Consider the following 26,695-nt stretch of genomic DNA (forward strand, 5'->3'; position numbering starts at 1 on the left):
TTTATGTTAAACCATTACATGGTAAACATTATCAGCATTTCATGCACAGCATCACATTATTAGAATTCCCACTGGAACCATCTTCTTCTTCTTCTTCTTCTTGGAAGTTAATATTTACTTCAAACCGCCATTTTTTTTTTTTTCAAATTACAGTGTGTGGGTCAGTTTAATGGGAGAGTAACTTAAACCTGTCACACCACACCCACCCAGTGGAGCTCCCTGGACAATTTTAGTACAGCCGGTCACATCTGGCCACATCGTCTGCTTCAGATCAGCCACAATATTGAATTTTCCCAGTTTCAGTCTTTTTATGTCGTTGTTCTTCTTTCTGTCGACATCATTATCACCTTATCAAAACACACGACATAAATTAAAAGAGAAAAAAGAAAGCTCTCAGCACCGTGGGACAAACCTTCAACCCCCTGCTCCAGCCCCAAATATCCGCCATGACTCATACCTGTCTCTAGGCCCTGATTGGCTGCACGCTCTGCCTGTTGACTGCCTTACCCTGGTCATTGTTCCATAAAATAATATACTGTTCAAGGCCCCACTGCCACCAACAAAAGGCATGTTATGTTACTCTTTTCCAGCTTAAACAACTTTATCGACCCGTGACCTTCTCCCTCCATCCGTGACGCTGCTTTTCTAAGTCATAGTCAAAAAATCATCCAAAGTGCCGTCGTCTCCCTGACCTCGGCAGGAAGCTGGTGTCGAGGCCGTGGGCCTTAAGGACACCTTAGATATGGAGCTTCTGGATAAATCTTGTGATGATGCATATTTTTAGAGCCTCATCAGTTGGCTCAATGAAGATGAAATTGGTGTCGTAGGCAATACCTCCTGCGTCAGCGCGGGCCAACCGTTTGTGTGTATGGCTGGGGGTTTGTGCGTAACTGAATGGGGGAATCCACCCCTTTCTCTAGCTCTCTACGGTGATGCGAGTGGTGATATACAGGAGAAGGGAGGGAGGTGAGGGGGAACTGGAGGGCTGAGCCAGGAGGGAAGGGGTGTGCCATTATAAGAAGCCTCAGAGGAGGCATGCACTCAGTTGTTGAAACCCCGAGCCTAAGGATACGAGCTGAGCCACCCAAACTCTGCTGTAGCCACAGAAGGCAAAGACTGTGAGAACATCTTCACACATCCAGGTAAGCAAGCGCTCAAATGTGACTTTATTTATGCGAGTCTACCTGTGTAGAGAGATTGTGTTGTTACACTTCCTGGATTATTTAAAGGAGACAATAGTTAATTAGGAAAGCTCTTGTTGTGTGTCCCATGCATTGTGCATTAATCCTGGGGGAATATTGTTGTTTAAGGCAACCACCGTCAGGATTCACCTCCTACATCTGCCTTTTCCTTTCTACTTTGTCTCTCTTTGGCTCTGTGGTTTTGATTTTGACTTAAGAGGTAATCCTGTAAATAATCCTCCTTCACCTGAAGCAATCTTTTCCATTACCCAGTTTGTGTCCCCACGGCTCTAAAGGTAGCACAGTTATCATCAGCAGTAAAGACACCACACCTGATTACTACTTAATTAACCAGAGAGAGAGAGAGAGTCCCAGATCGTGTGGAGAAAGCACTTAGTCACTCAGCAGCTTTTGGGCTGACGTGATTTTAACCTAACACAGCTAACAATGCAGAAGTGGTCAAATCAACACAGATGATTGAGATGGAGAAGAAATCAATAAACAGTTTTTCCTGTTTTTTTGTGTTTTTAAAAAAAGAGAAAACAGCACCAGCAGGTTAGTTTGATCTGACTGAATAAAACATTAATATTAAGAAGCTGTTTTTCACTTTCAAACCGTACCACAGAAAAACCTCCAGAAAATCAGCTGAAAGCGCGTGATAATGATGCTTCTAATGATAATGGTAATGAATGTGCATAATCTTTGGCCATTATCAGTAAAGACGATCCTCGCAGAGACAGGAAGAAAATGGGTGGTTAATGTGCCATTCCCAGATAAATGTGTGCACACGAGGGGGATGTTTGATGACAGATGGCTACAGGACAGAGGCGCTGTTTTAACTGTTTTAGAGGTATATCAGTCCCACTGAACTAATAGGTGGAATGACCCCCCCGTCTCAGTGTATTCGTGTTTAAAGATCATGCGTGAAAGTAATCCCATTTCTAAACCTGACTCCATGTTACTTTAGATCTGAAACAGGTTAAATCTACAACTCGTTTTATTGCCAAAGCATGTCACGATTTCATTTTCAATTTCTTTTATTTTTGTAAAGAAGCAAAAAAGAAAAAAGGATCTGCTGCCAGTGCGTTACGAGCATCCTGCCTGTAGTCATCTGAAACTGCTTTTAGGATTTCTGCTGCCTACGCTAAAGATTGAACCGATTAAAGCGTTTACAGGCTTTTTAGAGCCTCTCTGTAAATATTCATTAAGATTTCTTGCTGTTTATTCGTATATATGCATATTAATGGGGGTCTGTTTTGTGAAACAGCAGGTTTACCTGTTATCTGTTGCCCCCGCGCTGCTACATGTACAGCTATTTTGCAGTTCAACACTTCTTTTTTCTGTTTCCTCACTTGGATAAAGTAAGGAGCTTGTGTGGCCGTGCTAGATTGCTTTCCCTGGGTCCATGTCCAATGGATTCGCACAGGTGTCAACGCAGCTTAACAGCGACCAGATCAATGATGACACAATGTCAGCTGCATAACACTCTGCAGAATTTCAGCTGTACAGCCAGAGCCAGTGGGGAATTAATACTGCAGAACTGAGCGCATCATTAAGGGCGTAATGTCCCTTTTGTGTGAAAACCTTTCATTTTTCTCCAATATTCTTTGTGGATTCACACATTCGATGTTTTCAATGAATGTTTGAGGCACATTCTTTCATTTTGGGGTCGCATCAAACTAAATAACCTGTACAGGTTTGAGGAATGTCATGGGAGCGTCCAGGTTTCCCTCCGTCTCCCGCACATCCAATCCCGGCCCCAGCCTCAGCCGATGTATGTGCACTACGCTCTGCTCTGCACTGGCGTAATATTCTTTCCAGGCTTTTAATGCACCTTGATCAGGGGTGTGATTTTTTCCCCCACTGTGAAGGACATAAGCGACGCAGAGAGTGATTGCTGAAGAGATGTCACCCACGTGAGCGTTTAGCCCCAGGTACAAATCTATTTCCAATTAAAAGAAAGCTGCTTGAGCCACTGATGGAAACAGTAGCAATGATATGCTCAGCTGATCTGATGGTGGGAAAGAAACCAGTAATGGATGTGAGGGGTGCAACGTTTCCCCACTTAATATTTGGGAGAATTTTAGTGAGACTGTTGTAGAGAGAGAACTGCACCTCCTCGATCGGTGTGCTCTGCAGTCTGCATTCGATAAGGTTTCCTAAAGAACAGAAGCAACGAGAGATAACATCGTGTTGTTTTCCAGCAGCAGGAGTTCTGATTCTTCCAGCAGATGTGAGGAAGTAGAGATTAAGACAAAGAGAATTTCAAAGATAAAACCAAATCTGGAGTGGTAAATGGCCTGCATTTGTATAGCGCTTTTCTAGTCCCTAAGGACCCCAAAGCGCTTTACACTACATTCAGTCATTCACCCATTCATTCACACACTGGTGATGGCAGCTACATTGTAGCCACAGCTGCCCTGGGGCGCACTGACAGAGGCGAGGCTGCCGGACACAGGCGCCACCGGGCCCTCTGACCACCACCAGTAGGCAAACACGGGGTTAGTATCTTGCCCAAGGATATTTGGCATGCAGCCAGGAGGCAGCCTGGGATCGAACCACCAACCTTCTGATTAGTGGCCGACCTGCTCTACCACCTGAGCTACAGCCACCCGTGTCATCGCGCCGTTCCTCACAGGATCGAACCCTTACCCTGTGGGTGCAGCGTGGAGGAGTGGCGTCACACCCCCACCCACTCCCTCCTCAAGCTCTTGATATGTGACATCATCACAGTACAGCCATAGGTGTAAATTACAGGAGGTGGGGTCGTCTTCATCACTGTATTATTGCATACAGCGCTGGATTATTTTAAATGTGCATTAAGAGCACTTGTGTTATTAGTATTTATGATAAAACTAAGACTATAACGATTGTAGCACATGGGTGTGTGCATGTTTGTGTTTTCCACCAATCCTGATGAAACCTTACATAAACCTTGGTTAGGGCACCGTGAGCGCTCACATCCATGTGACACATGTAAATATTTGATATAAATCGGATAATCGTCTAATCGGTGACTTTACAAATGTGGACGTCTGTTGAAGTTGAGTGTGTGCGTGCTACATTCGTTACACAACATATTGTAACAGTCGATGCAAATTTGTAATCTGAGTGTCTGATGATCAAATAACCAGCTACAAAAATGCTTAAAGTCTGGAAAATATGATGAGAACAATATGAGGATAACAGCGACAGTACGAATATTAAATCTGATTTTAATTTTAACATATTCTTCATTTTGCATATTTATATTGGTGACAGTATGGTATCTAACAAATGTATTATGTAATCACAATCAGTGTTTTTCTGGCCAGTTTACCTGCCTATAGATCCTGACCTAACACCAAAGCAGCATGTAGGGCTTTGCTAGTAATAATAAAAATTGACAGAAATACTAAAAAATATACTAAAACAACAGAAATACAATCTCACCTTCATGAAAGCCTTTTTTGATTATAAACCAAACATGTATGAAGAGTTTTAAATGCCGGCGCCAGTAAACCTGACAGTTCTGCATGAAGTTACACAGCCCTGCGCTCACATGTTTGAGGTACCCGATAATAACTTCACTGATTAGACATAAACACTGTGCCCAGAATAACCATTATAGAGAGCACTGCTTACTGGACAATGAAAAGAAACCATCACAATACAACTTCACTAAAAACCCGAATGTGATTATGATGAGAAAGCGAGTTTTTACATGATGTTTTTGTGATGCTGTGTTTAATGTGAGCGTCCTGACACACACACCTGTTGTCGCCTCCTCTCTCCTGTTGCCCTCCTCTTTGTCCATCTGCCTCCTTTCATAACACACTACTGTATCCTGCCAGTTATATCACTTCGGGATGATAAAAAATTGCCTGTGTAATAAAAGATTCAAGACCAACAGAGGGATTTTTTCCACAGCTGACATCGTTCATTCTGAATCAGTTTTAAACTTCTTGGGGAATTTCTCACGGCTCTTATCGGCCGGTTCTCACTTCCTGTCCTCTCACCCCTTCCTACCAATGTCCCTGCCTACTCTTGACCTCTTTACCCTGTAACCAGTCAATTTGTTTATCTGTGTCACAATAACATTTCTTAAATGGTGCAATGGGCCAGGTAATAGTTCCAATCCTGAAATCTGCTGCAGCCGTGGCAGAAAGTCCAAATCGGATTAAGAGCATTCTCTCAGATTAGTCGTTTTAGGATCTGCCGGGGCACAACTGCAAGCGCAGCTCCTGCTGCTCCTGCTGCTCCTGCTGCTCCTGCTGCTCCTGCTGCTCCTGCTGCAGCTCCTGCTGCTCCTGCTGCTCCTGCTGCTGCTCCTGCTGCAGCTCCTGCTGCTCCTGCCGGTCTGAACGGTGCGCTGAGTCACCAACGGTTTATCTGTGGCCGCACAGGCTGGATTTCCACGGCTGATGATCCAGCAGCTGTGTGTGTGTCTGTGTGTGTGTAGGGAGCCATATGTGGTGTGTATTTCAGTGGTGTTGCACTGTGTGTGGCACTAACTGACTTTGTGATTTTGAAATTTGTTTTTGTGATTTTTAGACAGAACAACTATCGAGTGAAGTCACAGAATATTCTTTAACCATGAAGGTCAATAAGAATTTATTTTTACTAGCGTTGGAATTTTAAATGGGGACATGATTGATCATAATGCAGGGAAGGCTAACAGCCCTTTGCAGTAGTAATAACAGTGTTAAAGTGGGGGAGTTATGTTCATATCCTCCTCCATCGTTTTATTCTTGGACTCTTCTAGAACAGGTGTCCATGATTCATATTTAAATATAATCCGTATTTACATTGTACTGGACCACAGTGAGTGCATCCACTGTCTAACACAAGCACTTGTAGCTTCTCTGACGCTCTCTTCTGATTGGCTGCCCCTCTCTGTGCGAGATGGCCAGATCCACTCATAACTAGAACTAGTAGAGTGACAAAAACTAGACTAACTACTGACAGAAAAACCCTTAAAAAGGATATTTTAACTAAAGAATCTGAGATTAAATACAATTGTGGAGGGAATGTTTTAGTTTTTGACTCTTTCTGTCAGCACGAGCAGCTTCACAATGAACATTAAAAGCAAACGCTTTCTGTTGAAGATAAGAAGTAAACTGAAAGGAACAGCGGTGAAACTAAACTAATAGGCTGGAAAAAGCAATCTATGATAACTTTGCTCTCGAGGTTTTATCTACTGTTTCGTGTATAATCACATTAACACAACCAAGGTTCAGGACGCTTCGTGTTTTAGATCTAATCTGAAATACGGAAACACGTCCTGGAAGTACAGACTAGGAAAAGTGCAGCGAGTAGTTTGTAGTTATTAAACTCCAAAAACATGATGTCATATTGTAAGAGGAAGCTAATGAAGTTCAATTCAGCATTTGTATTTTTCAGGCACTTTTGTAAACACGGTTTATTTTTACAATCAGAAAAATGTCATTGAGGTGACAACAGTCTGTTTCCTGTCTCACTTGACCACAGAAACAAATCCCACGTTCTCACAGTGGGACTTCACCTTGCAGACGTGTGGCTTTCATGCGCTCAGGGGTTGAGATTTGCATTAATGCCTTCACCTTGCTACAAAGGAGGTGAGTGGCAGTCAGTTTGTTACCTTCAGACGAGAGACATTTAAAAGAGCCTCTCTTTCCAGTCTGTGTATTTTCATTTAACAGATTTACTTTCTATTGAAGTCTTTACCCTCATGACTCTGGATCATCTAGAGCAGCTGAGATGCAACTTTTGGAAAAAAAGATGTTGTTGTTCGTGAGCACCGTGAAAGTTTAATTTGTCTTAGCTACAAATGAGTGTGTTTGTGTATTTCCATGAAGTAATCCTTTAAAACAGGGGTGTCAAACTCAAACACACAGTGGGCCAAAATTCAAAACTGGAACAAAGTCGCGGGCTAACGTTAATATTTATTGAAATATATTTATTCCTCCAGATATAAGAATGAATCTTTTCTTATGGACTCAAACACATTTTGCTAAAAAACTGAATATGGAACAAGCAAAGCTTAATACTAAACAATATATATATTAGCTGTATAATACCAGTAGGCCAGCTCTGATAGTAATTTGGTATGGCTTCGCGGGCCAAATGTAATTAGGCTGCGGGCCAAATTTGGCCCGCGGGCCAGAGTTTGACACCTATGCTTTAAAAGATTGTTTTGTGTGCATTTGTTCACAGGCATCTAAAACGTGTATGAGAATAAGACTTTTGAATCAGTATCTTTGTCTTTTCCACACAAAACCACACTGGACTATTATCTCAGATCAACACATTTCCCAGAAGTGACTGGAGAGCGTAAGGTCATAAAACAGTCATAAATCCCAGAATATGAAGAATAAATCTAACACCATTAATGGTCCGTGAGATTTAATAGGCAGAGAAGAAATTTTAATCATCTTCCCCCTTTTAAGTGATCGCATCTTCATGCAATCCATCTTTCATGGCTCCTGGCTCCAGGTTGATCTTAATGACCAGGAGTTAAGATCTCCAACCGGTGGAAAAGGCTGGAAACCTCTGCAATATCTCTGTAGAGATAACACATCAGCTAAAATTCATAAATGTGGGAAAGGAGAGACGTTGGGAGACGAGTGGAGGAAGAAGGAGGCAGCGAAAAATGGGAAAGTACAGAAGATGCTAAAAAGGGAGAAAGAGGGAAGCTGAGAGCGAGGGACCTCTGGGTTATCTATGCATTAGCAGACTCCATTGTGCTCTTCAGCTTTATGCAGACACCTAATGGATGAGATGGAGTGAGTCAGAGCTTTGTCAGACGAGCATGGAGCTTTTCTTCACATTTGTGACACCGTGGATGCCCTCTCCACCTTTTATTAAAGCTGATAATGCTAATTTACCCCATCGTTAGCTTTATTAATTCACTTCACTTTGCAACTTTGTACACAAACGTACAGGATGAATCCCCCTGTTCACTTGTTGGAAACACAACAGGGTACTTTTTTCAGAGACCGTATAAAAAGTATTAGCATACTGAGGACGGCTGTGTTTTCATGTGGAGAATTAGCACATCCTAGTCTGAGGCAGTGGTTCTCAGCCAGGAAAGGCTGGACTGCCCACTCCAGCTTGGGAATAGTTTCTGCTCCCAAGTGGAGGAGCTCCAGTATTTTTGGTTCTCCCTCAAAAGTCAGAAAGAGTAGAGCAGACAGACTGGCACAGTGTCTGTGTGGATCTACGCTCCTACCCTCCACCCCATCCCTGCGTTGGTGTCGTACATCAGCACGATGGCGTCGGTCCAGAATCAACACTGCACCTGACCAAAGAGTTAGCTAAGGCTATTTAAGGCAAGCCAACACGTGTACTATAATGTGAATAACAGCAAATGTAAATTGTTAACCTGGTTATTATACTGAATAAATTATAAGGCAAACACCTGAAATAGTGCATGTCCAAAGACATGCGCTTTGTAGGGATAGGTTAATTGATCTAAATTGCCCATGGGTGTGAATGTGAGCGCGAATGGTTGTCTGTCCCTGTGTCTTAGCCCTGCGACAGACTGGCGACCTGACCAGGGTGTACCCCGCCTCTCGCCCTATGACAGCTGGGATAGGCTCCAGCGCCCCCCGCAACCCTGAAAAGGATAAGCGGAAGCGGATGGATGGATGGATGGATTGATGGATGGATTGATGGATGGATGGATGGATGGATGGATTGATGGGTGGGTGGATGGATGGATGGATGGATGGATGGATGGATGGATTGATGGGTGGGTGGATGGATTGATGGATTGATGGGTGGATGGATTGATTGATGGATGGATGGATGGATGGATGGATGGATGGATGGATGGATGGATTGATTGATTGATTGATTGATTGATTGATTGATTGATTGATGGATGGATGGATGGATGGATGGATGGATTGATGGATTGATTGATGGATGGATGGATGGATGGATTGATGGATGGATGGATGGATTGATTGATGGATGGATGGATGGATGGATGGATGGATGGATGGATTGATTGATTGATTGATTGATGGGTGGATGGATGGATGGATGGATGGATGGATTGATGGATTGATTGATGGATGGATGGATGGATTGATTGATGGATGGATTGATGGATTGATTGATGGATGGATGGATGGATGGATTGATTGATTGATTGATTGATTGATTGATTGATTGATTGATTGATGGATGGATTGATGGATTGATTGATGGGTGGATGGATTGATTGATTGATCAATCCAATTGATCTCACAAAGTTCATGCATAAAATGGCTCTTAACTTGGAAAATAGTGTTGTCCATCCTTGTTGATGAAGTCTATGAATAAATAAAACTAAAGTCTGTCACTTCTTTTTTTCGTTATGTAAAACTAAATACACCTTTATGAGCTCTTTTTGAAGTAATACATTTCATAACAGCCTAAAATAAAAAAAAGATCTGGGCTGAAACGACATTGAAAGGCACTTGTCTGCTCTTTGAAACAATTTGATTACCTTCCTTCAACAAAAAAGTAAAAAACAGATCACTCACCTGTTTCTGACCTCCACGCTGCCCTTAATGATTTTCATTACGTTTCTTTAAGGACAGTAAACTGGTAGAAAAATTACCGCAGATGTTTCTGATTGTTCATTTTCAGCTCTGACAAGAAATGTACTCAGATAACAAAAGCAAATGCATGAGAGCGGTGGCCCTTTTATGTTCTGATTGCTTCCTCTCTGATTCAAAGGGAAAAACATTTCTCTTGAGGACACGTAAGACTTTCAGGGTCTTAGTTAACTCTAATGGAAGCTCAGGACAATATATGTTTTGGAAAGAACTGGGTAAAAGCATTCATTTCAGCGAGATGGGAAGAATCATCTGAAAAGTACAGGGACGTCAGGCCCCTTCGTTAAAGCCCATTTTCTTTTTGCTTTCATGTCAGCGTTCGTTAAGAATGCCAAGGTTTTTATATTTACGCACGATGAAGCCCTGTTTTCGAATACGACTCTCTCCCCGGCTCCAGCGGTGTCGGGAAAAGGCTGTGTAGGGGCCTAGCCTCCCAGTCAGCACAGTGCATATCCTCCCCCTGCACCCCATTAACTGCCTTCTCTGGAAATGATATGAAATGTTGAGGATAACTAAAATAGTATTCAGAATTATAGGTGGCTAAACTGGATGATGGAGAAGCGAATCATTACAGAAAATCGGGCAGAGAAAGGAGGGTGTTGGTCCGTGGCTCAAAGTGTCACACAAATTGAGTTTGATGTGATTGAGATGTGGATAAGCTGAGACTCCTGTGGCTCTTGGGCACAGTGGCAGTTCCACACACACCGGGAATGCTTTAATATCGACTGCTGCAGATTAATTCATGGTGTCTTTTTAGGCGGTCCACAGCTGTCCCAAAGAAATGCAAACATCATGTGTCCAGTAGCCATTTTAGTGGTTTAAAGGTGTTTTATTTTTGTGAGGTTCAATGTCAGGAAGTTCACAAAACAGTCAAGTACTAAAGGTTTTTATGTTTTTTGTGGGATTAAAGGTTATCCTGCAGGGATCACAAATGCCTGCACAAAATGATATTACAATCTAGCTAATCGATGTCATATATTCTATCTGCTTATCTGGGTGCAGGTCCCCTTACAGGGCCGCCTCCCACAGCTGACTCCTTTCAGTGGGGAGGAATGGCAGCCCTACCCTCTACCCTGTTCTCGCTCACTTTGCTCATCACTCGACTTAACTGCTTTCAGCCTTCATCAGTTAAATGAAGATCCTCTACCCCCCACCGATCTTCAGTGAGCAGAGCTCCGTTAATAAGTAAATCCTGTATTAAATTTGCAGTACTATTATTACTATTATTACAGGCTCGATCCTGAATGGTAATCTTCATTTGGACGCACAGTTGTTTGGTGATGTATTAACGTACGTTGTGATCTTAAGACAAAATGTATTGGTATTTAATGTGGTGGCGAATCACAACAACAGTTCTCTCAAAGCCGTTTAACACATTGCTGCGTAGGCTTGTGTGCAAACGAGAGGGCGACACACATCTGAACTCACTGCTTAACTCTGTGTGCATTTCCACGTGGCTGCACCGGATCTGCATTTGCTGAAATATTAACTCATTTTAGACACACAAATTGCATATGCATGAGCTCCCACCAGAAGCAAACGATATGAAAGTGACCACAGTACGGGAATGACACCATAAAAAACACTATGCTTTGAGGCATATACAACGTGTGTGTACTCCACCTAAAACCTGTTTAGAGATGCAAATAACGGCGCTGGACTTTTTGTTAATGAGACGAATTACAGGGCATTAAGGGGTGTGCGAAGGGAGGGAAGAGGTGTCCAGGTGATGCAACATCGACGGCAATCACGTCTGTGACTGGCCGATCCGTGCAAATCTTTACAGCCAGCTCACTGTTACATCTGCTACACAAATCTCGAGACCGCCCGGTCCATTAATTGTTAATATCCACAAAGTAATAGCCTTCATTCAAAATGGCCAAAGCAGCCAGGAGTGGTGGTAATTTATCCCCATCAGAGCTTTTAGGAAGCCTGTTCACCACCAAGCAGGCGCAGGAAAACCCCCCCATCAAATACTGATCTCAAATATTTCTGTACGACTTTAAATCAAACCAAGTCACCGTGTGGGGAAGAAAGCATCTTTGTCATAGTTCAAAAATTCGTTTGGCGCGCCCGTTCGCCAACACGTGGGTTATTGCACGCCCCGAGCGGCGCAGCGGCGTTCGTTACATCAACTTTTCAGAACCCCTCATGTGAAGGAAGCTCAGACATTTTCTGTTTAGGCTGTAAATGTGTTTGTCAATGAGTCGAAGTGCGGCTCTGACTGCAAACAGCTTCACAAAATGTATTTTCAAGGCTTTTTGAGTCAGTTTGAAACGTCCTGACTCAAACGAGTGACGCCGCAGCGTCGGGGTTGACCTTATGTAACCCTGTCCTGACACGGTGCAAACACTGGGACTGCTCTACATAGATTGCATATCTGCATGTCATGCTGCGCTGCTCGACCTCACAGATATTCAGGCCCCAGCTAAAAATTATAATAATGTTTTTAATGAGCCTTTGAATGTGTGGAGGTCCATTATCTAGTTACCAAAACATTTCACTACAACTATTATTAATGATGTGAACAAAACCCCTTTTAACAGTATTCACATGAACACGCTGTTTGAATATAATTAATGTGTGAAAGGTGGATCTTTGTGATTCTGACGCCTGTCGAAGGCCGACGCCATCACATTTTCCTGGTTTACTCGTTTGTTCGACTTACTTGGCGAGAGCTGCTTACAGGAGAGTCTAACTATCTGAAATGGGCTTAGTCAGCAGGCGACCAAGTGATCTTTGCAAAGCAAACAAACAGCTACCCTAATGATTTCCCATAAAACCATTTCTACTTGTGTAAATGGGCTGGAGTCACACATGACTGCTTTCAGATGCTGCTGACTACGAGTGGAAATGTAACAAAGTGGAAACGCTAATATTGTCCTCCGACTCCCACAAAGCTGGTACGCTGTTTAAAATGTAAATAAAAAGAGAAAGCGGTGATTCCCACTTTATTCACACGAGAACACAGAAAACATATCTAACGGGAAAAATCGATCATTTTAAGAAAAATATTGGCTCATTTTGTTGATGGCACCAACGCCTCTTCTTTTAGTTTGTAAATGTGAACCGAGGAGACCCACCGGGGGGAGGAACATCGTCCCAGTCTTCCCTGACTCTGGCTGCTCTGCAGGTCTGCCACCTTCCCCAAACTTCCACGACCCCCTAAGTAATCGTGCACGTGCAAACAGCTAGTGAATACTTAAAGACTGAGACCAGCAGCGCATCTAATACCACGAGAAAACGGCTGAACGTCCTTAATATCCTCCTTCCCTTCTGCTGATTCACATACATGACTGTGTGGTCTGTGCTCCCCTTCAGTTTCATACACCTGTAAGGTTTTTAGCTCTGCCAAGCAGGTTATGTTTTTGGTTGCATACATGTCCTTCTCTCTGTAAACGTAATAGCGTGAGAGATTGAATCCTGGTAACGTTTTGTCGAGGTGTAGAGTAACAATCCAAACTTTGCTCACATCTTAAGACCTTTAAGGCTACGTCCACACTAATGCGCATCGTTTTCTCTCCGTTTTGGCCTCCCGTCCACACTGAGACACAGTTTCCTCAAAGAAAAACGCAGTGTTTTGAAAACGCTCTCGAAAACGAATACGTTTCAAAACGGTGCTGTCGCGTCGCAGTGTGGACAGCGAAAACGCACAGTTTCTAAAACGATGAGTTAGTCATGTGATGCAGTCATGTGACCAATTATTGACAGCCCTATTAAAGAGTAACATCAGTCTGCACGTGCTTCAGAGAGCTTTTCTTCAAACTCTCACTCGCTTTTGCAACTTTGTGCTTTTGTGTTACTCGCAGCAACAACTCCACCTCATTGTGAGTCCATTTAAAAACTCGCTGCTTTTCCTCCACATTTCAACGAGCCGGAACGTGAATAAGCCGCAGACAGAAATGAGGCAGGCCGAATCTTCTTGCGTTTCACGCATGCGCAGGACTGGTACGTAAGTGTTTTCAGATGTTTCAATGTGGACGCACAAGTCTGTGAAAACGACTGAAACGTGGACGCGGAGCGTTTTCAGACAAAAACGCAGTTTTCTAATCTATCCGGGCCGGTGTGCACGTAGCCTGAGTTGACCTTAAGGATTTACTGGTGGGAAATCTGACAAATTTACAAACTGTGATTCTTACAAGTGTGGTGTGTATCGTCGATATATAGCAAGTACTTCATTATTAGTATTTCTTATTTGACCTCTGACCTCTCCTTTAAGGTCAACAGATTGAGCAGCTCCAGCAATAAAGCTGTTAATATGTGAAAAACAGAGAACATGTTTCCTAAACTTTTATAGTTTGGCAAACACGAGCATGAGGGCCTTGGGTGCCGGCTTTAAGCCTGCAGACAGAGTGTGGAATATTTCTATCAAGCAGCAGCAATCTATGCTGCTCTGTTTTTCTCTTTGTTATTGCTGTTATTGGCTGATTCGGTGGTGCGTGGCAGAATAAATGGGGGTCAGACAGGTAGAGCCCACACCAGATGCTGGGGTCTATCTCACCGGTTATTCTTCCTCAGCCTGCGCACGCGTCCTTTCACACATTTCTTCACTGCTAGCATATTTTTTTCCTCAACATTGACTCTAATGCCCATTTTATCATCGTCCAATCACTGTTGTGTGCGGATTCCTGCTGCCTCAGGAAATGACCTGTGTTGTAGTTTCAAGCTAATCTGTGGAGGCACATATGGGCTCTTACTAATCTCCAGCCTGCGGTGTATGATTTCGATCTGCGATCCAACCCTCCAGCCTGCACAGGATGATTCCTGTCCACTGGAAATTGCCCATTTTATCATTTATTGCCTCAGGTTGTGCTCTCTCTCTCTCCACCCACACTGTCCATTTCCTGTTATTTGATGAACACTCTCCCACCACCAACGCTTCGACTGGCCGGCCAAATCCACCAAATTATCCCTGCGAGTTGGAATTCATGCAGTATTCCTGTCAGTCTGTCCGCTCTCTCTCCCTGCAGGCTGGACCCAGATCCCACAGCTTTTACCGCCCAGATCCTCCAGCTGCTGACTCCTTGTTTTGAACTCTTCTGTTTGCTGGGTTCCTCTTTGTCGCTGCCTGTCTGGGTGCGCTGAGCGATGAAGATCCCTCTGTGGTGCCTGGTGGTCCTGCTGGCATGTCTCTTCACCCCTGGATGCAGCGACTGTCAGGGGCAATGTATGGCCTGTGGACTGCTCCTGCAGCAACAGCAGCTGGAACAAACCTTCAACACCATGGTGAGCACATGTGTGTATCATTGTAATTCTGTGTGAATGCATGTCAACACCGCAGCGCATGTGTGCAGCTGCAGCGAGCCATCAGCACCCTGATGGGACCATGATGGTGATCCAGTGAGTTATTGATTAGAGTGTCTTTGTAACGCATCGTGTACAGTTCGATAGTCCTGTGTGTGCTTTGTTTGCTCTGTAATGTAACTACTTATGTTGTGTTTTTGCGTTGTCTGGTTGTCATTGTGCATAAGCTTTCTCTGTGTGCTGTCAACCATTTACATTGTTGTGTTTTCACCTCAAAAACAGCAAGAAGAGTATAAAATATTTATTTTTTCACAAGAATTAAGGTATGAAGCATATTTCAATCAGTCACCAAAACATCCATCCAAAATATTATAGGGTTCTTCGTGCAGAGCAGAATTGTGGTGGCAACAATAATTAAGAATAGTAGAAATCCAGATTTCATGTCACAAAGGGACATTGAAAGCGCTTTATAAATAAAGTTATTATTATTATTATTATTATTAGTCAACAGACTAAAGAACAGCTTCTTCCCGTGGGCTGTCAGAGCTCTTAATGCAAGCTAAGAGTGTGTAAAGACTTCCCCAACACATCCACCCTGACACTGCTGTGGATCATCTATGTGCAATATCTCAGTCTTTCCATGTTCTGTGCAATTATTTTGGTCCCAGTCTGTTTCAATGTTTCCTCCACATACACCATGTATATAGTTCCACTCACATATGTATACATATACATTGTTTTTTTTAATTTTATTCTATTTATTTAATTATTTATTTATTTTCCGCCTTCGTTGTATATTGGTTTCTCTTCTTCTTACTTTTGCACCTTTGTGGTCCAGCTACCCAATTTCGCTGTGCAAGAAACTGCACAATGACAATAAACAGCTCTAAGTCTCTAAGTCTACTAGAAGTGTGCGTTTGCAGGATTTTTACCAGCTCATGCAGAGTCTCGATGAATGACACCATGTTCCACTTTGTACAGTGCTGACACTGGAGCTGCTTCTGCTGATTACTTTATTACCTGCACAGGTGACAGGAAGAAGCAAGCAGGCTGAAACTGCGGGAAAGGACGTGCAGGGAGCAGGGCGGTTATGCAGCGGTTATCACTGTGACAGGGTTCTAGGTTGGAGCCTCGTGTGGCTCGGTCATTTTTCTGTTGCCTCATTGCTCAGAATCAAACCCAGGCATGTCAGACTAACTGGTGAAGTGTGGACGTGTGGCTCAGTGACTCCCCGTCTCTCTGTGCCTGTCCCGAGTGTACCTGTCTGTGTTGTCTGGATAGATGAACATCAGGGGATAACTGAAGTTTCTGCAAATCATGATGTGGGGACATATCTGACAACCAGCCAAGCTCACATTCACACTTATGACCAGTTTAGAACTGAAGTATCTGAATTTCCAAACGCTCCTTCCAGTTCTCATCTACACATGTTCCCCCCCAGCTGTTCGTTCTTGTTTTCGTGCCCCACCCTCCCTCCCACTTTTATTTAGTACATGGTAGACTTGTAGTCAAGACCGCCTAAACTGAGACCAAGTCGAGACAAAAAAGTTTTAAAACTGCAGCCAGATGCTGTTTTGTTTACGGGTGTCGGGCATATCTATGTGTTTTTGCGATGCACTCGCACAGCCCTCCTCACTGCTGTCCACTGTCTCACTCACTGAGAGGACAGACACACACTGCACTTGACTGTCATGTCTCTCACCCTCTCTGTTTTTCACATAATGATACTATGTGAAAAAAAAAAGAGGATAAATTAAGTAAGGAGCCGGCTCTCGCTTAATGGGAGTCGACTCTTCGGAGTCACTGCAAAGCACTCTCCAAGCACGGCTCTTGGAGCTGACGCTTTTGCACATGACGCATTATCAAGCGTTACGTTGTGTGTCATGGATACTAGTGGTGCAACGGCTCAAAAATCTCACGGTTCAGATCGGATCACAGTTTTAAGTCACGGATCGGATCAATTTTCAGATCAGCAAAAATAGAAAAAAAAGACAAAAATTTGACTCGCCGTTTACTTATCTAAGTATTTTTTGCCATTTAAAAAACAACTGAAGACTCATTCCACTCACTTATATTAAAACAAATTAAGGTGCAATATGGACATTATGGACCAAAGCTGGGCATCCTCTGCACACGGCCATAAACAACCAGAGGAGTCTGTTCAGTGACAGGTTGCTTCTCCCAAAGTCAAGGACCAGCAGACTTAAAAAGTCCCACACGCCATCAAACTGTTTAACTGCTCGCTGGAGGGGAGAGGGAGGGGAAACAAGGGGGGAACAAGTAGCTGTAGTGCCTTTTCCCTGTGCAATAGTTTTTGCTAATATCCAACGGTGTAATAGACTCACAATACTTGAAATGTGCCGCTCCCTTGTATGCTTATTCCTATTTATTCTATTCATCCCTTTTGTATTCTCTGTATTTATATATGTGTGTATATTTGGTATATTTCTGCTCACATTCTGCAACTTCTGTCGGTGCTGTGCTACTGGAAACTGAGTTTCCCGGAGGAACCCACCCGAGGGATAAATAAAGTTTCATCTAATCTAATGTAATCTATAGGGCAGTGCAGGGCTTTGTATCTACCACTCCGCTGTGATATAACGAGCGGTCACGGTCACGTGGCTTTCCGTTGCCCTGGAGCTCCACCCATTTGTAGTTAGAGCAACAGAAGATGCCTGGGACAGTTCAGCTTTAAACTTCTCCTGCTCAAACATGCTTGGAACGATCTTGTCACTGAAGTGGACGTGCAACGAGATATCATAGCGTGGCTCAAGCACGTTCATCGTAGTTTAAACCGCTTGTTTTGCACAACAGAATACGGCCTCCCATCTGCAGCTAAACACCCCAGCAGCTTCTGTAATAGCTTTGCCCGGTCGGGCTGGGCAGCAAAGGGCTGCTTAAATGCCGCAAACTCCTCTGCTCCTCCACTTGAACCACTAGCGCTGGCCATAGCTACCGCTGGACAGACTGACCACGCGCACCATACACATACTTTTTTTCTTTTTCGAATCTTCGGATCGCGTGCGTACCGAACCGTGGAGTGGGATCGGTTCGGATTTCGGATCAACCGTGATCCGTTGCACCACTAATGGATACCGTTGACTCCAGAGGCGGAGCCAGACATTTTATACACCTGGGGCTTAGCCCTAAAGGGTAGTATGCATGTGGGATGGGGGGGGGATAGGCTGTTTTGAGTTTTGTTCAAATAAGAATCTCTTCATGTAGGAAAAAATATGTCACATATGCAGGACACCTTAAACTAACTTTTTAATTAAGCAGCGAGACAGAACAAAGTCAGGGCTGTATCAAGACATGAGGACTAAACCCCAATTCAACCAGACCCAGAACTGATCCGGAATTAAAACAGGACTACAACAGTTCAAAATCAGGACTACTGAGGACTTAACCAAAACAGAACCAGAATCAGAACTAGATGATAGTAGCACTAAAAATCATCATAGACCTGCACTACACTTGTTTTTTAATTCTACCAAAGTACAATAATTATTTAGCCTTGTTGTGCAAACAAGCCTGCAAAACTTAATAAATATAGAATTTGAAAAGTAACAAACGGTATCTAAAAAGTTACACTAGGCACTGGATACATGTTCTGATGAGTTTTGGCAAACAACATGTGACCAACAGGTGTGTCACCTGCTCTTGTTCCCTCCCTGTTCTGTCCTCCTCTCTCTCTCCCTCTCTGTTCCTCTTGTTTTGCATAGAAATATACTGAACAACATACAAAGTATAATATATAAAATAACATCTACCTTTTTTCTTTGAAAGAAGCTCCTTATGTCCATTGTTGTGTTCATCAGTACATAACTCAAACCGATTCTGTGCTTTATTTAGCCGTGGAGGGAAACAACTGAAAATATGAAATAAACACACATGTGAGCTGAGACTCTCTAAAGAAACAGCTTTGTTGTTGTTCGACTTTTCATTTCGCCATTTGTTGATTCACTCGAAGAGCAAGTAACGTAATATGGGTCAAGTGATCAGTTTGATATCTTTTGTGATTCACCGTCATATTTACATTATTTGTACAGTACGAATGATCTGCTTTGGAACTTGGTCGAACTTAAGCTCTCCTCTGTCTGCGCTTCTCCAACAGCAAACTCGCAGGCAGCAGCTTCTCCCCCCTCGCTCACATGCTGTGCTCCGTCGCCTAGTGCCTGAGCTCGGATCATACCAAAATTAGGGGGGATACTCGGTGTATAAATGCTCAATCAACAATCTTTTATTCCATACAATTCAACACTTTATGAGCATAAACCATCCGGATGGGGAGACATGCATGCAGAGGGACACAGCAAATCTCAAACTGGTGGAGGGTTACTCAAACTCTTATAGCCTCTAGTGGCCCCCACCTAATCGTAAAAACCTAAACATTCACATTCTTTCTAACTCCTAGTGAGCCTGACTTATGGCCTTGGCTCCCTATTTTGTCTGCCTTCAACAACGGTGGGGGTGAAGCTCCCGTGGAATGTGCTCTGTCTCCTCTACTATCAGAAAAAGGTCCTGACTCTCTGAAAACAGTATTTCTTATAACTCAGCTAACCCTAATAACTGTAATAGTTATCACCTTTCTCTAATTCAGGAGAATACTACAAACTAAAACTACATAATAATTTCACAATCTTTAATTAGGGGTATAACATAGCATAAGATAATATTATAATCCCACAATAGATAGATAGATAGATAGATAGATAGATAGATAGATAGATAGATAGATAGATAGATAGATAGATAGATAGATAGATAGACACACAGCACTCTTTATGCTGGAAGTGCTTATCATCTCCTGTGTGGACAGGTGTTAGTGCAGAGTGCCAATATTCTTTCTGTGCCAATGCACAAATGGCAATTAGTGTTATAATGGGTGGTTAGTGCCAAACAAAATATCTACACACACACACACACACACACACACACACACACACACACACACACACACACACACTTGGGTCATAAGAGCCAGACTTAGACTAACATAAAATCCTAAAACCCTATTATTTTTCTCTCATAGCGTTGGGTTAGAACTAATGCACAGTGACGGTGACATGATGGAGACACTTTTATGCAGAAGGGATTAGTGTTGCTTCTCTGTGAGTACCTACAGCACCTGTGCAGTTCTTTGTGACCATCAGGAAATCCCGGCCTCTACAGTGGGAGGATGTGATCGTTCTCCGAACTGAACCCAAAATTTCCACGCGGCACAGAATCTCATTCCAAGCAGTCTGAGAAAAGTCAGTGGGTAAAAATAGTCGGTGGGTGTCCACGAATAGCTGTAGGACGGCTAATTTAGCTGATAATGATGCAGAGGAAAGACAGCTGGGACCTTTTTGGAAGTTGTAATAGACTGCCTCTCAGTATCATCAGCCTGGGCCTACATCGCTGACTGACACATTTGATCAGCACCTCATTGTGTTTGCCGCCATCCCATTGAGCCACAGATGGAATCCACGGAGCAATTCCATTGTCTCCCACTCCAGACTGAGAGTGTGTGCGTGAGGCCGCCGCTGTTTGCTATAATGTCAGGACCCATTGATTTATTTGTGCACACACCTACACGCCGTGCACATACCCACACACACAGATTCTACCACCACATTCATTACTTACTGTCATTTTTATAAATGCCAGCTTTTGTTTACATATGTGCTAATTACCTGTGATGTGGCTCTTAGTCACGGAGTTTCCTGCCTGCTCTCGTTTGTAGTTCAGCTGTGTGAAGGTGAGAATGTAACCAGGGTTACTTTGTCTGTGTTTGTCATTAGCTGCCAGACTTTCGTCCAATTAAAATCATTACTCTGTCTCATTGCTCGACAGAAGTGTGGGCGTTGCTTCCCTTATGCGTATTTGCAAACAGCCACAGCTGGTTCCTGACGCACCTTTGATTGTTGCACAGAGATGTTGTGAGGCCTGGGGGCCTCACGCTGAACATTGTAGAGATCTGCCACACTCCCTGTTAGAACTGGACCATTAGCTAAGTTAGCTACTGTATGCTATCAGCCTACGTTTAAGTGTTTTTACACAAAACAGTCAGAACAAGGTGAACAGCTCTGCTCTTGGTCCCAGCAGTGGTTTGTATGCTACACTGCACAGCTGTTCTGACTTTGCTGCACAGCATGTGGTGTCCCAGGTGGTTAGCTCTCCAGCCAAGCTGGGTCCAATGGCTTTACTGGTGGAAACTCAAGAAACAAATTATCATCAATAGCGCTGCTTTTTCATACAGGAATATTACATTTCACTTAAGAATTTCTCACACACACATCTCTCTCTCTATCCTTCAAGCTCGGGGCCTCTACCAGAGGCCTGGGAGCCTGAGGGTCCTGCAGTATCTTAGCTGTTCCCAGGACTGCGCTCTTCTGGACAGAGATCTCCGATGTTGTTCCCGGGATCTGCTGGAGCCACTCGCCTAGTTTGGGAGTCACCGCACCTAGTGCTCCGATTACCACGGGGACCACCGTTACCTTCACCCTATATATTATATTATATTATATTATATTTATATTATATTATATTATATTATATTATATAACTACCATAAATCACAAATACTCAGAATTACAATACAATCACATGTAAAGAAAACCATGCAGTAAATAAAGGTGCAGGCTGGGACCTTCCCGTATTCCTCACATTTCCTTGCTGGAGAATCAGGATTTTTTTTAATTGCAGTGAATTTCTCCTCTGGGGCTGACAGATCATGTAGTCCTTCTCTTTCATCTGTTTTCTATTTTTTTAGTATGTTACTGTTTTCATATCAACTTTGATGATATGATATATTGATATACTATTGATAGCGATAACCTTCGCTAATCGTCACCCTGATGGAAACGTTTTGGAAAGGTTTACATTGGTTCGATTTCTTCAGCAGGACTTTGTTACCTGAACATCTTCCCTGAAGAACTGGATCTGTGCACTACATCACACAGCAGGCAAAGTGTGACTTCTTTGGCTCTCCGTCACGTACACCATTATCAGTCACTCCTCACAGGAACAACTCTTTTGATAAGATGTTTGCAGATGGCTTGTGAGCACAAGCTGGCTCATAACATGGCCTTTGGCATCAAGGTGGGCCTTAAACTCTGATCTGTCCACCCCAAGATTAGGTAGCAAAGTAGGAGCTTTTCTGCTGCTTCTCTGATCAGTTCAAAGAATTTATTACATCAAAATCTCAACACTGTATTTAAGAGCCAGCCCTGACCCACCTCCTCTGTGAGAATTAAGCCTTTGAAGCGAGCTCCTCTTGGAGAATTTCCTCAACCGTTTTATCCTCTTGTCCTCACGAGTATATAAATCGTGGACTGTGTGCATGCACGCACTTCCTCTCGCTCATAAACTCCTTTAGATTGCTCCATTGATCCGCTGCGGAGAATCCCCTGGTGCGCTCATTTCATTTACGATGGATAATTAATTTCTGTTGATAGATTCATAGCAGAACTCCCTCTTCTCTCCTTCCTTTGATGTGAGCAGGTTTCTGATAACAATGCAATTTATCTCGTTTGAGCGAGATTTGACGAGTACATGGGATTTGCTTCTTACCTCAAACTGAAATCAGCAAGCTTGGGAGTTTGGGAAAGGGTGAAAGAGAAGAATACTGTGACCTACTGTCAGCCATATATGGATGCAAAATATAGGTGATAAATATATTTGGATTTACTAAACAAGAAAAGGCGTTGTTGCATCAAAAAAGCTTTAAATGCACTTCAAATGTTCTTCATTGGTCCTTGAAGTCAGACTATCAAGCGTCACGACTATGACAGGAAAGTCATTAAGACGAGGTGGAAATCAGTGCTGACAAACTTCGCTCTATACAGAAAAGTTCAATTCCAAATCTTTAGGAGCGGAAACAACGTCTTGAAGCTGAAGAGTCATTCGGAAATAAATAGTTGTCAGCAAAAGACATAATTTACCTGCTGTCCTTCAAACAGCCTCGCACTTTTCTCCAATTTTGTGCTGTCAATCATTTTGCAATAGTCGATGTCACATTTGTCAAATTATGGATGTGTCACATTCGCAGATCATATATGCTGAACACAGCAGGAACCAGGCCCATTAACTTCTGTGACACCCGAGTCATCAAGGTTAAAAGGAGGCTAGTTCAGCTGACGCCTGCACTAAAACTAATATAGTAATGCCATAAAATCATGGCCATACAATTATTTTGTGTTTGGCTGTTTGACTAGAAGAAAAGCTATTTGATTAAAATGACTGGCTAGCTTTTACATTTTGTTTTCTTTTTGGCTATAAACTCAGTGCATATTTTCACAGCTTGGGGACTCGGGAAGCAGTCATTAGTCTCATCAGACTTTTTCATATGAGAAATAGTTGAATTCACTCGATGTAATATAAACAGTTCAGCTTCTAGTCAAAAAAACACATAATTATTACCTGACTCTCGTTTGTGGGCCACATCATTTTCTGTCTCATGAATCTAACTTTGTGCCACAAAAGGCAGCTTTTTCCCCGTGAACATGTTCATACATGTACCGTGTGTCATATTCAAAGGCAGCATAATGGATGGATGTAGCCACTCCTCATTTTGAAGCTTCAGCATTAGAGGTTTAGGCAGCGCAGGGTTTGTCTTTTAGAGCCAGAAATGACCTTAAAATGTTTGGAGAGTTGATTCATCAGCTAACGTTAGTTAGCTTGGCTAGCTAGCTGAATTAATAAAATGCACCGAGAAACATGCTAGTGCTAATTAGTGCTAAGTAACAGACTGTAGCTCAGCAAACCATTGTTTTAGTTTGATGTTCTGTTAGAAATGCTCCAAAAGGAACCAACAGCAAAGAGAGACAGTGAAGAGCTCTGGTGTACTGACTGTCACCGCTCTACTTAACGTAGCTTCAACAACTCTTCTTGGCATCGCTCATCAAGTGTTTTCCTTCTGGAGCTCTATTTTTACACTTCTTCTGCATTCCTCAGCCATCCTCTCAGTTTCCGAGATAAACTAATTTTTCTCCCTCGTTAGGCTCCAGCTTCACATAAAACTCACTGAGCCTTTTCCTTTGCCACCTCTGTCTTTGTCGCACGTCTAGCCTCAGAGGACTAGCCCACTTCTTCTCTGCTTACCTCTTCCTTTGAATTCTTCCCCGCACTTCCTCAGTCAACCACCAGGTTCACCTCCCCTTCTCGTCCAGAATCATGCTGCAGGCTGCCATCCAATGCACCCCAGCTACCCCACCCCTTACACCACCTTGCAGTTTATCTCTTTCAGACTGCACCTTTGTGCGCCTTCCTCTCTTATTCAAAACCGTCTTCTTCTTGAAATATGTGGTCACCACAGCCATTTACATCCTTTTTGCAAAAGCTGTCCTTCTGCATTTCTTTAAAGAAGTACAAAGCCCACCGTCTCACCCCAGGAAACCTTGCAATCCTTCTTTGTAGGATTCTTTGCTCGTAGCTTTAAGCTTTAATAAATATAATGATCCAAATTACCACTACTCCTAACAACTAGCAACTATAACAGCAGTGCTAGCTAAAACTCTTTAAATATCAGGTCAGAAATATCACACTGCTATGTTTGCTAAGCAGCGCTCGAATGTAGGAAATGTGAGGAAACAACCAGTAAGAGATCAATGGGAACACGCACATGTTCAGACAGACAGACAGTTTATGTGCGTTAGACTTGAAATAAGAGCGTCTGCTCTCTGCTCCGTTATTTGTCCTTTCCATGATTTATGTTCTAAGGAAAGAAAATTTGTGATTGTAGAAAACGGAGATACTTCAGGCCTTGTCAGCACCGTTACGTTCGACCGTCATGTTGCTCTGGTGTGTGGACTAAACACCTGCAATTGTTTGCCAGCCCAATATTCTCAGCATCCTCACTGTCACCTTCTTTCTTAAGCCTGATTAGCGCTTGAATGACTGCAAGTAATTAGGGGACTTCAAAGTCTTTGGGATCTTTGTTGTGTTTTCATCAGTTAAACGTCAAAAAGACCCCTTCGGATCGCCTCACCACGTCACTGTTTCTCTTCCCTCTGCAGGTGTGTTTGTTGGAATGCGAGGGTCGCATCTCCTCTTCGCTGACGTGGGACGTATGCAAACGCGCTGTGAAGCTATCGCTCCATCCTACACTTTCTGAAGGAGGCGCTCTCTTCAAGAGAACGGGAGAGGAGCTGGAGCTGACCTCTCTCGACCTGAACTCTGACAGTGAACTGGTGCAGTCGACAGCTGCGGAGCGTTTCCAGGAGGGGGATCGGGATGAGACACCCTTCGAGCAGCGCAGCGTCCAGTATGACTCATCGCTGCTGGGATCCTCTGAGGAGGGGGAGGGCCTGCAGAGTCTGGATCTCAGTCTGACGGATGAAGAGCAGAAGCTCAGAGAGGAGAGGAACGTGGAAAGCGATGGCCAGCTAGAGGCCGGTGAAGGTGAGAGTTCAGAGGGCATCGCCTTATCCAAACGCTTTGGCGGCTTTCAGAGGGGGCGCCACGCATACAGGAAGCTGCTGGGCTCATCGATGAGGCCGCTACAGAAGCGCTACGGCGGGTTCATAGGCGTCCGGAAATCTGCCCGCAAATGGAACAGTCAGAAACGGGTCAACCAACTGCTGAGGCAGTACCTGGGCATGAGGAGCAACCGCAGCGGCAGATTCAACCCCATCCCCATGAGCCGCCTGTGGAGGCAACACAAACTGTAACGCTTCCGGGGCGCCGCCTCTGCTTACCTCAACCTGTCAACCATTTTTTTTCCACAGCAGCTCACTCCAGTTTGAACTGTGACGTCATCAGAAGAACAGACTCCGCCATCTTGCCCCGCCTCACTTTGTGTCTCCAAGTAACAAAGAATGTTTTGACCGTGATGTCCTTCCTATTAACCACATTTACATGCCATTCTGTGAAATAAAAGAATTCGAGAAGTGCAATTGAATATATTTTTGTGTGTCGGTATAATAAAAAGTGGCCAAATGAGACTGGAGAACTGGTTTAATTGAAGAGTTTGAAAATGATGTGGAAAGCACTTTGATGCATGTTTGGCTGGAACATGAAGGCAGCACTTTGTTTTCCTCACAGTCCAGCCGAGTATTCCTAGATTTAGGAATACTCGGCTCCTACACAGCTGCTAACTGCTCAGCTTCCCAGTTAGAGCAGACACAAGATCAGATGATTTTATATATCAGACGGTGAAACTGCTGAAGCACCAACTATTAATGATATAAAAATCTAATTCCCTGCTTAGAAACCTAATTAAGTAAACACAATGAGATAAATTGGTTTTCTGGACTCTGGCTTTATTAACACTGACAGTAAAAAGTATTTTTCAATTGTAATCTGTTATTTCTGCAATAAGGTGGAAGTTTTTATTGCAAACTGTTCCCGTCATGAGTTTCTCTGAGAAATGACCATCAGCTCTGCTGTCAGTGGAACAATACTGCCCTCTAGTGTCCGGGAAACGATCACGCTGGCCTTGGATGCTGGCTTTGGCTCGGATGTGGAAGTCTACGGACGAGCCCCTTTCCCAGGAGTTAGACTGAAAGTACAAATTAACATAAGACGGCGAGCTAACAGAATAAATTCATAAAACATTAAAAAACAAATAAATAGTAAACATTTTTGAGTAAAGAAGGACGGTAGTGTCCAGTAATAATAATTAATAACAACAATAATTCTTTCCTTTTTGGTTTCACTTGTGAGAATCAAGTCTGAGAATAGAAGATGAGATATTCTGTATATTTTGATTTGAGGCAAATT

The 26,695-nt window shown here is 43.3% G+C and overlaps 1 protein-coding gene across 1 annotated transcript; it reads left to right on the forward strand.

Moving 5' to 3' along the window:
• Window positions 1-841: 841 nt before the first annotated feature.
• Window positions 842-26,384, forward strand: pnocb (prepronociceptin b). Its single transcript, XM_040017903.1, has 3 exons — window positions 842-1,142; window positions 14,719-14,974; window positions 24,991-26,384. Exons 2-3 carry the CDS (start codon window positions 14,837-14,839, stop codon window positions 25,642-25,644), a joined length of 792 nt encoding a protein of 263 aa, XP_039873837.1. The 5' UTR covers window positions 842-1,142; window positions 14,719-14,836; the 3' UTR covers window positions 25,645-26,384.
• The last annotated feature ends 311 nt before the right edge of the window (window positions 26,385-26,695 follow it).

The sequence above is a fragment of the Simochromis diagramma genome, unplaced genomic scaffold, assembly GCF_900408965.1.
Source record: "Simochromis diagramma unplaced genomic scaffold, fSimDia1.1 OVJJ01000802.1, whole genome shotgun sequence".
Classification (NCBI taxonomy): domain Eukaryota; kingdom Metazoa; phylum Chordata; class Actinopteri; order Cichliformes; family Cichlidae; genus Simochromis; species Simochromis diagramma.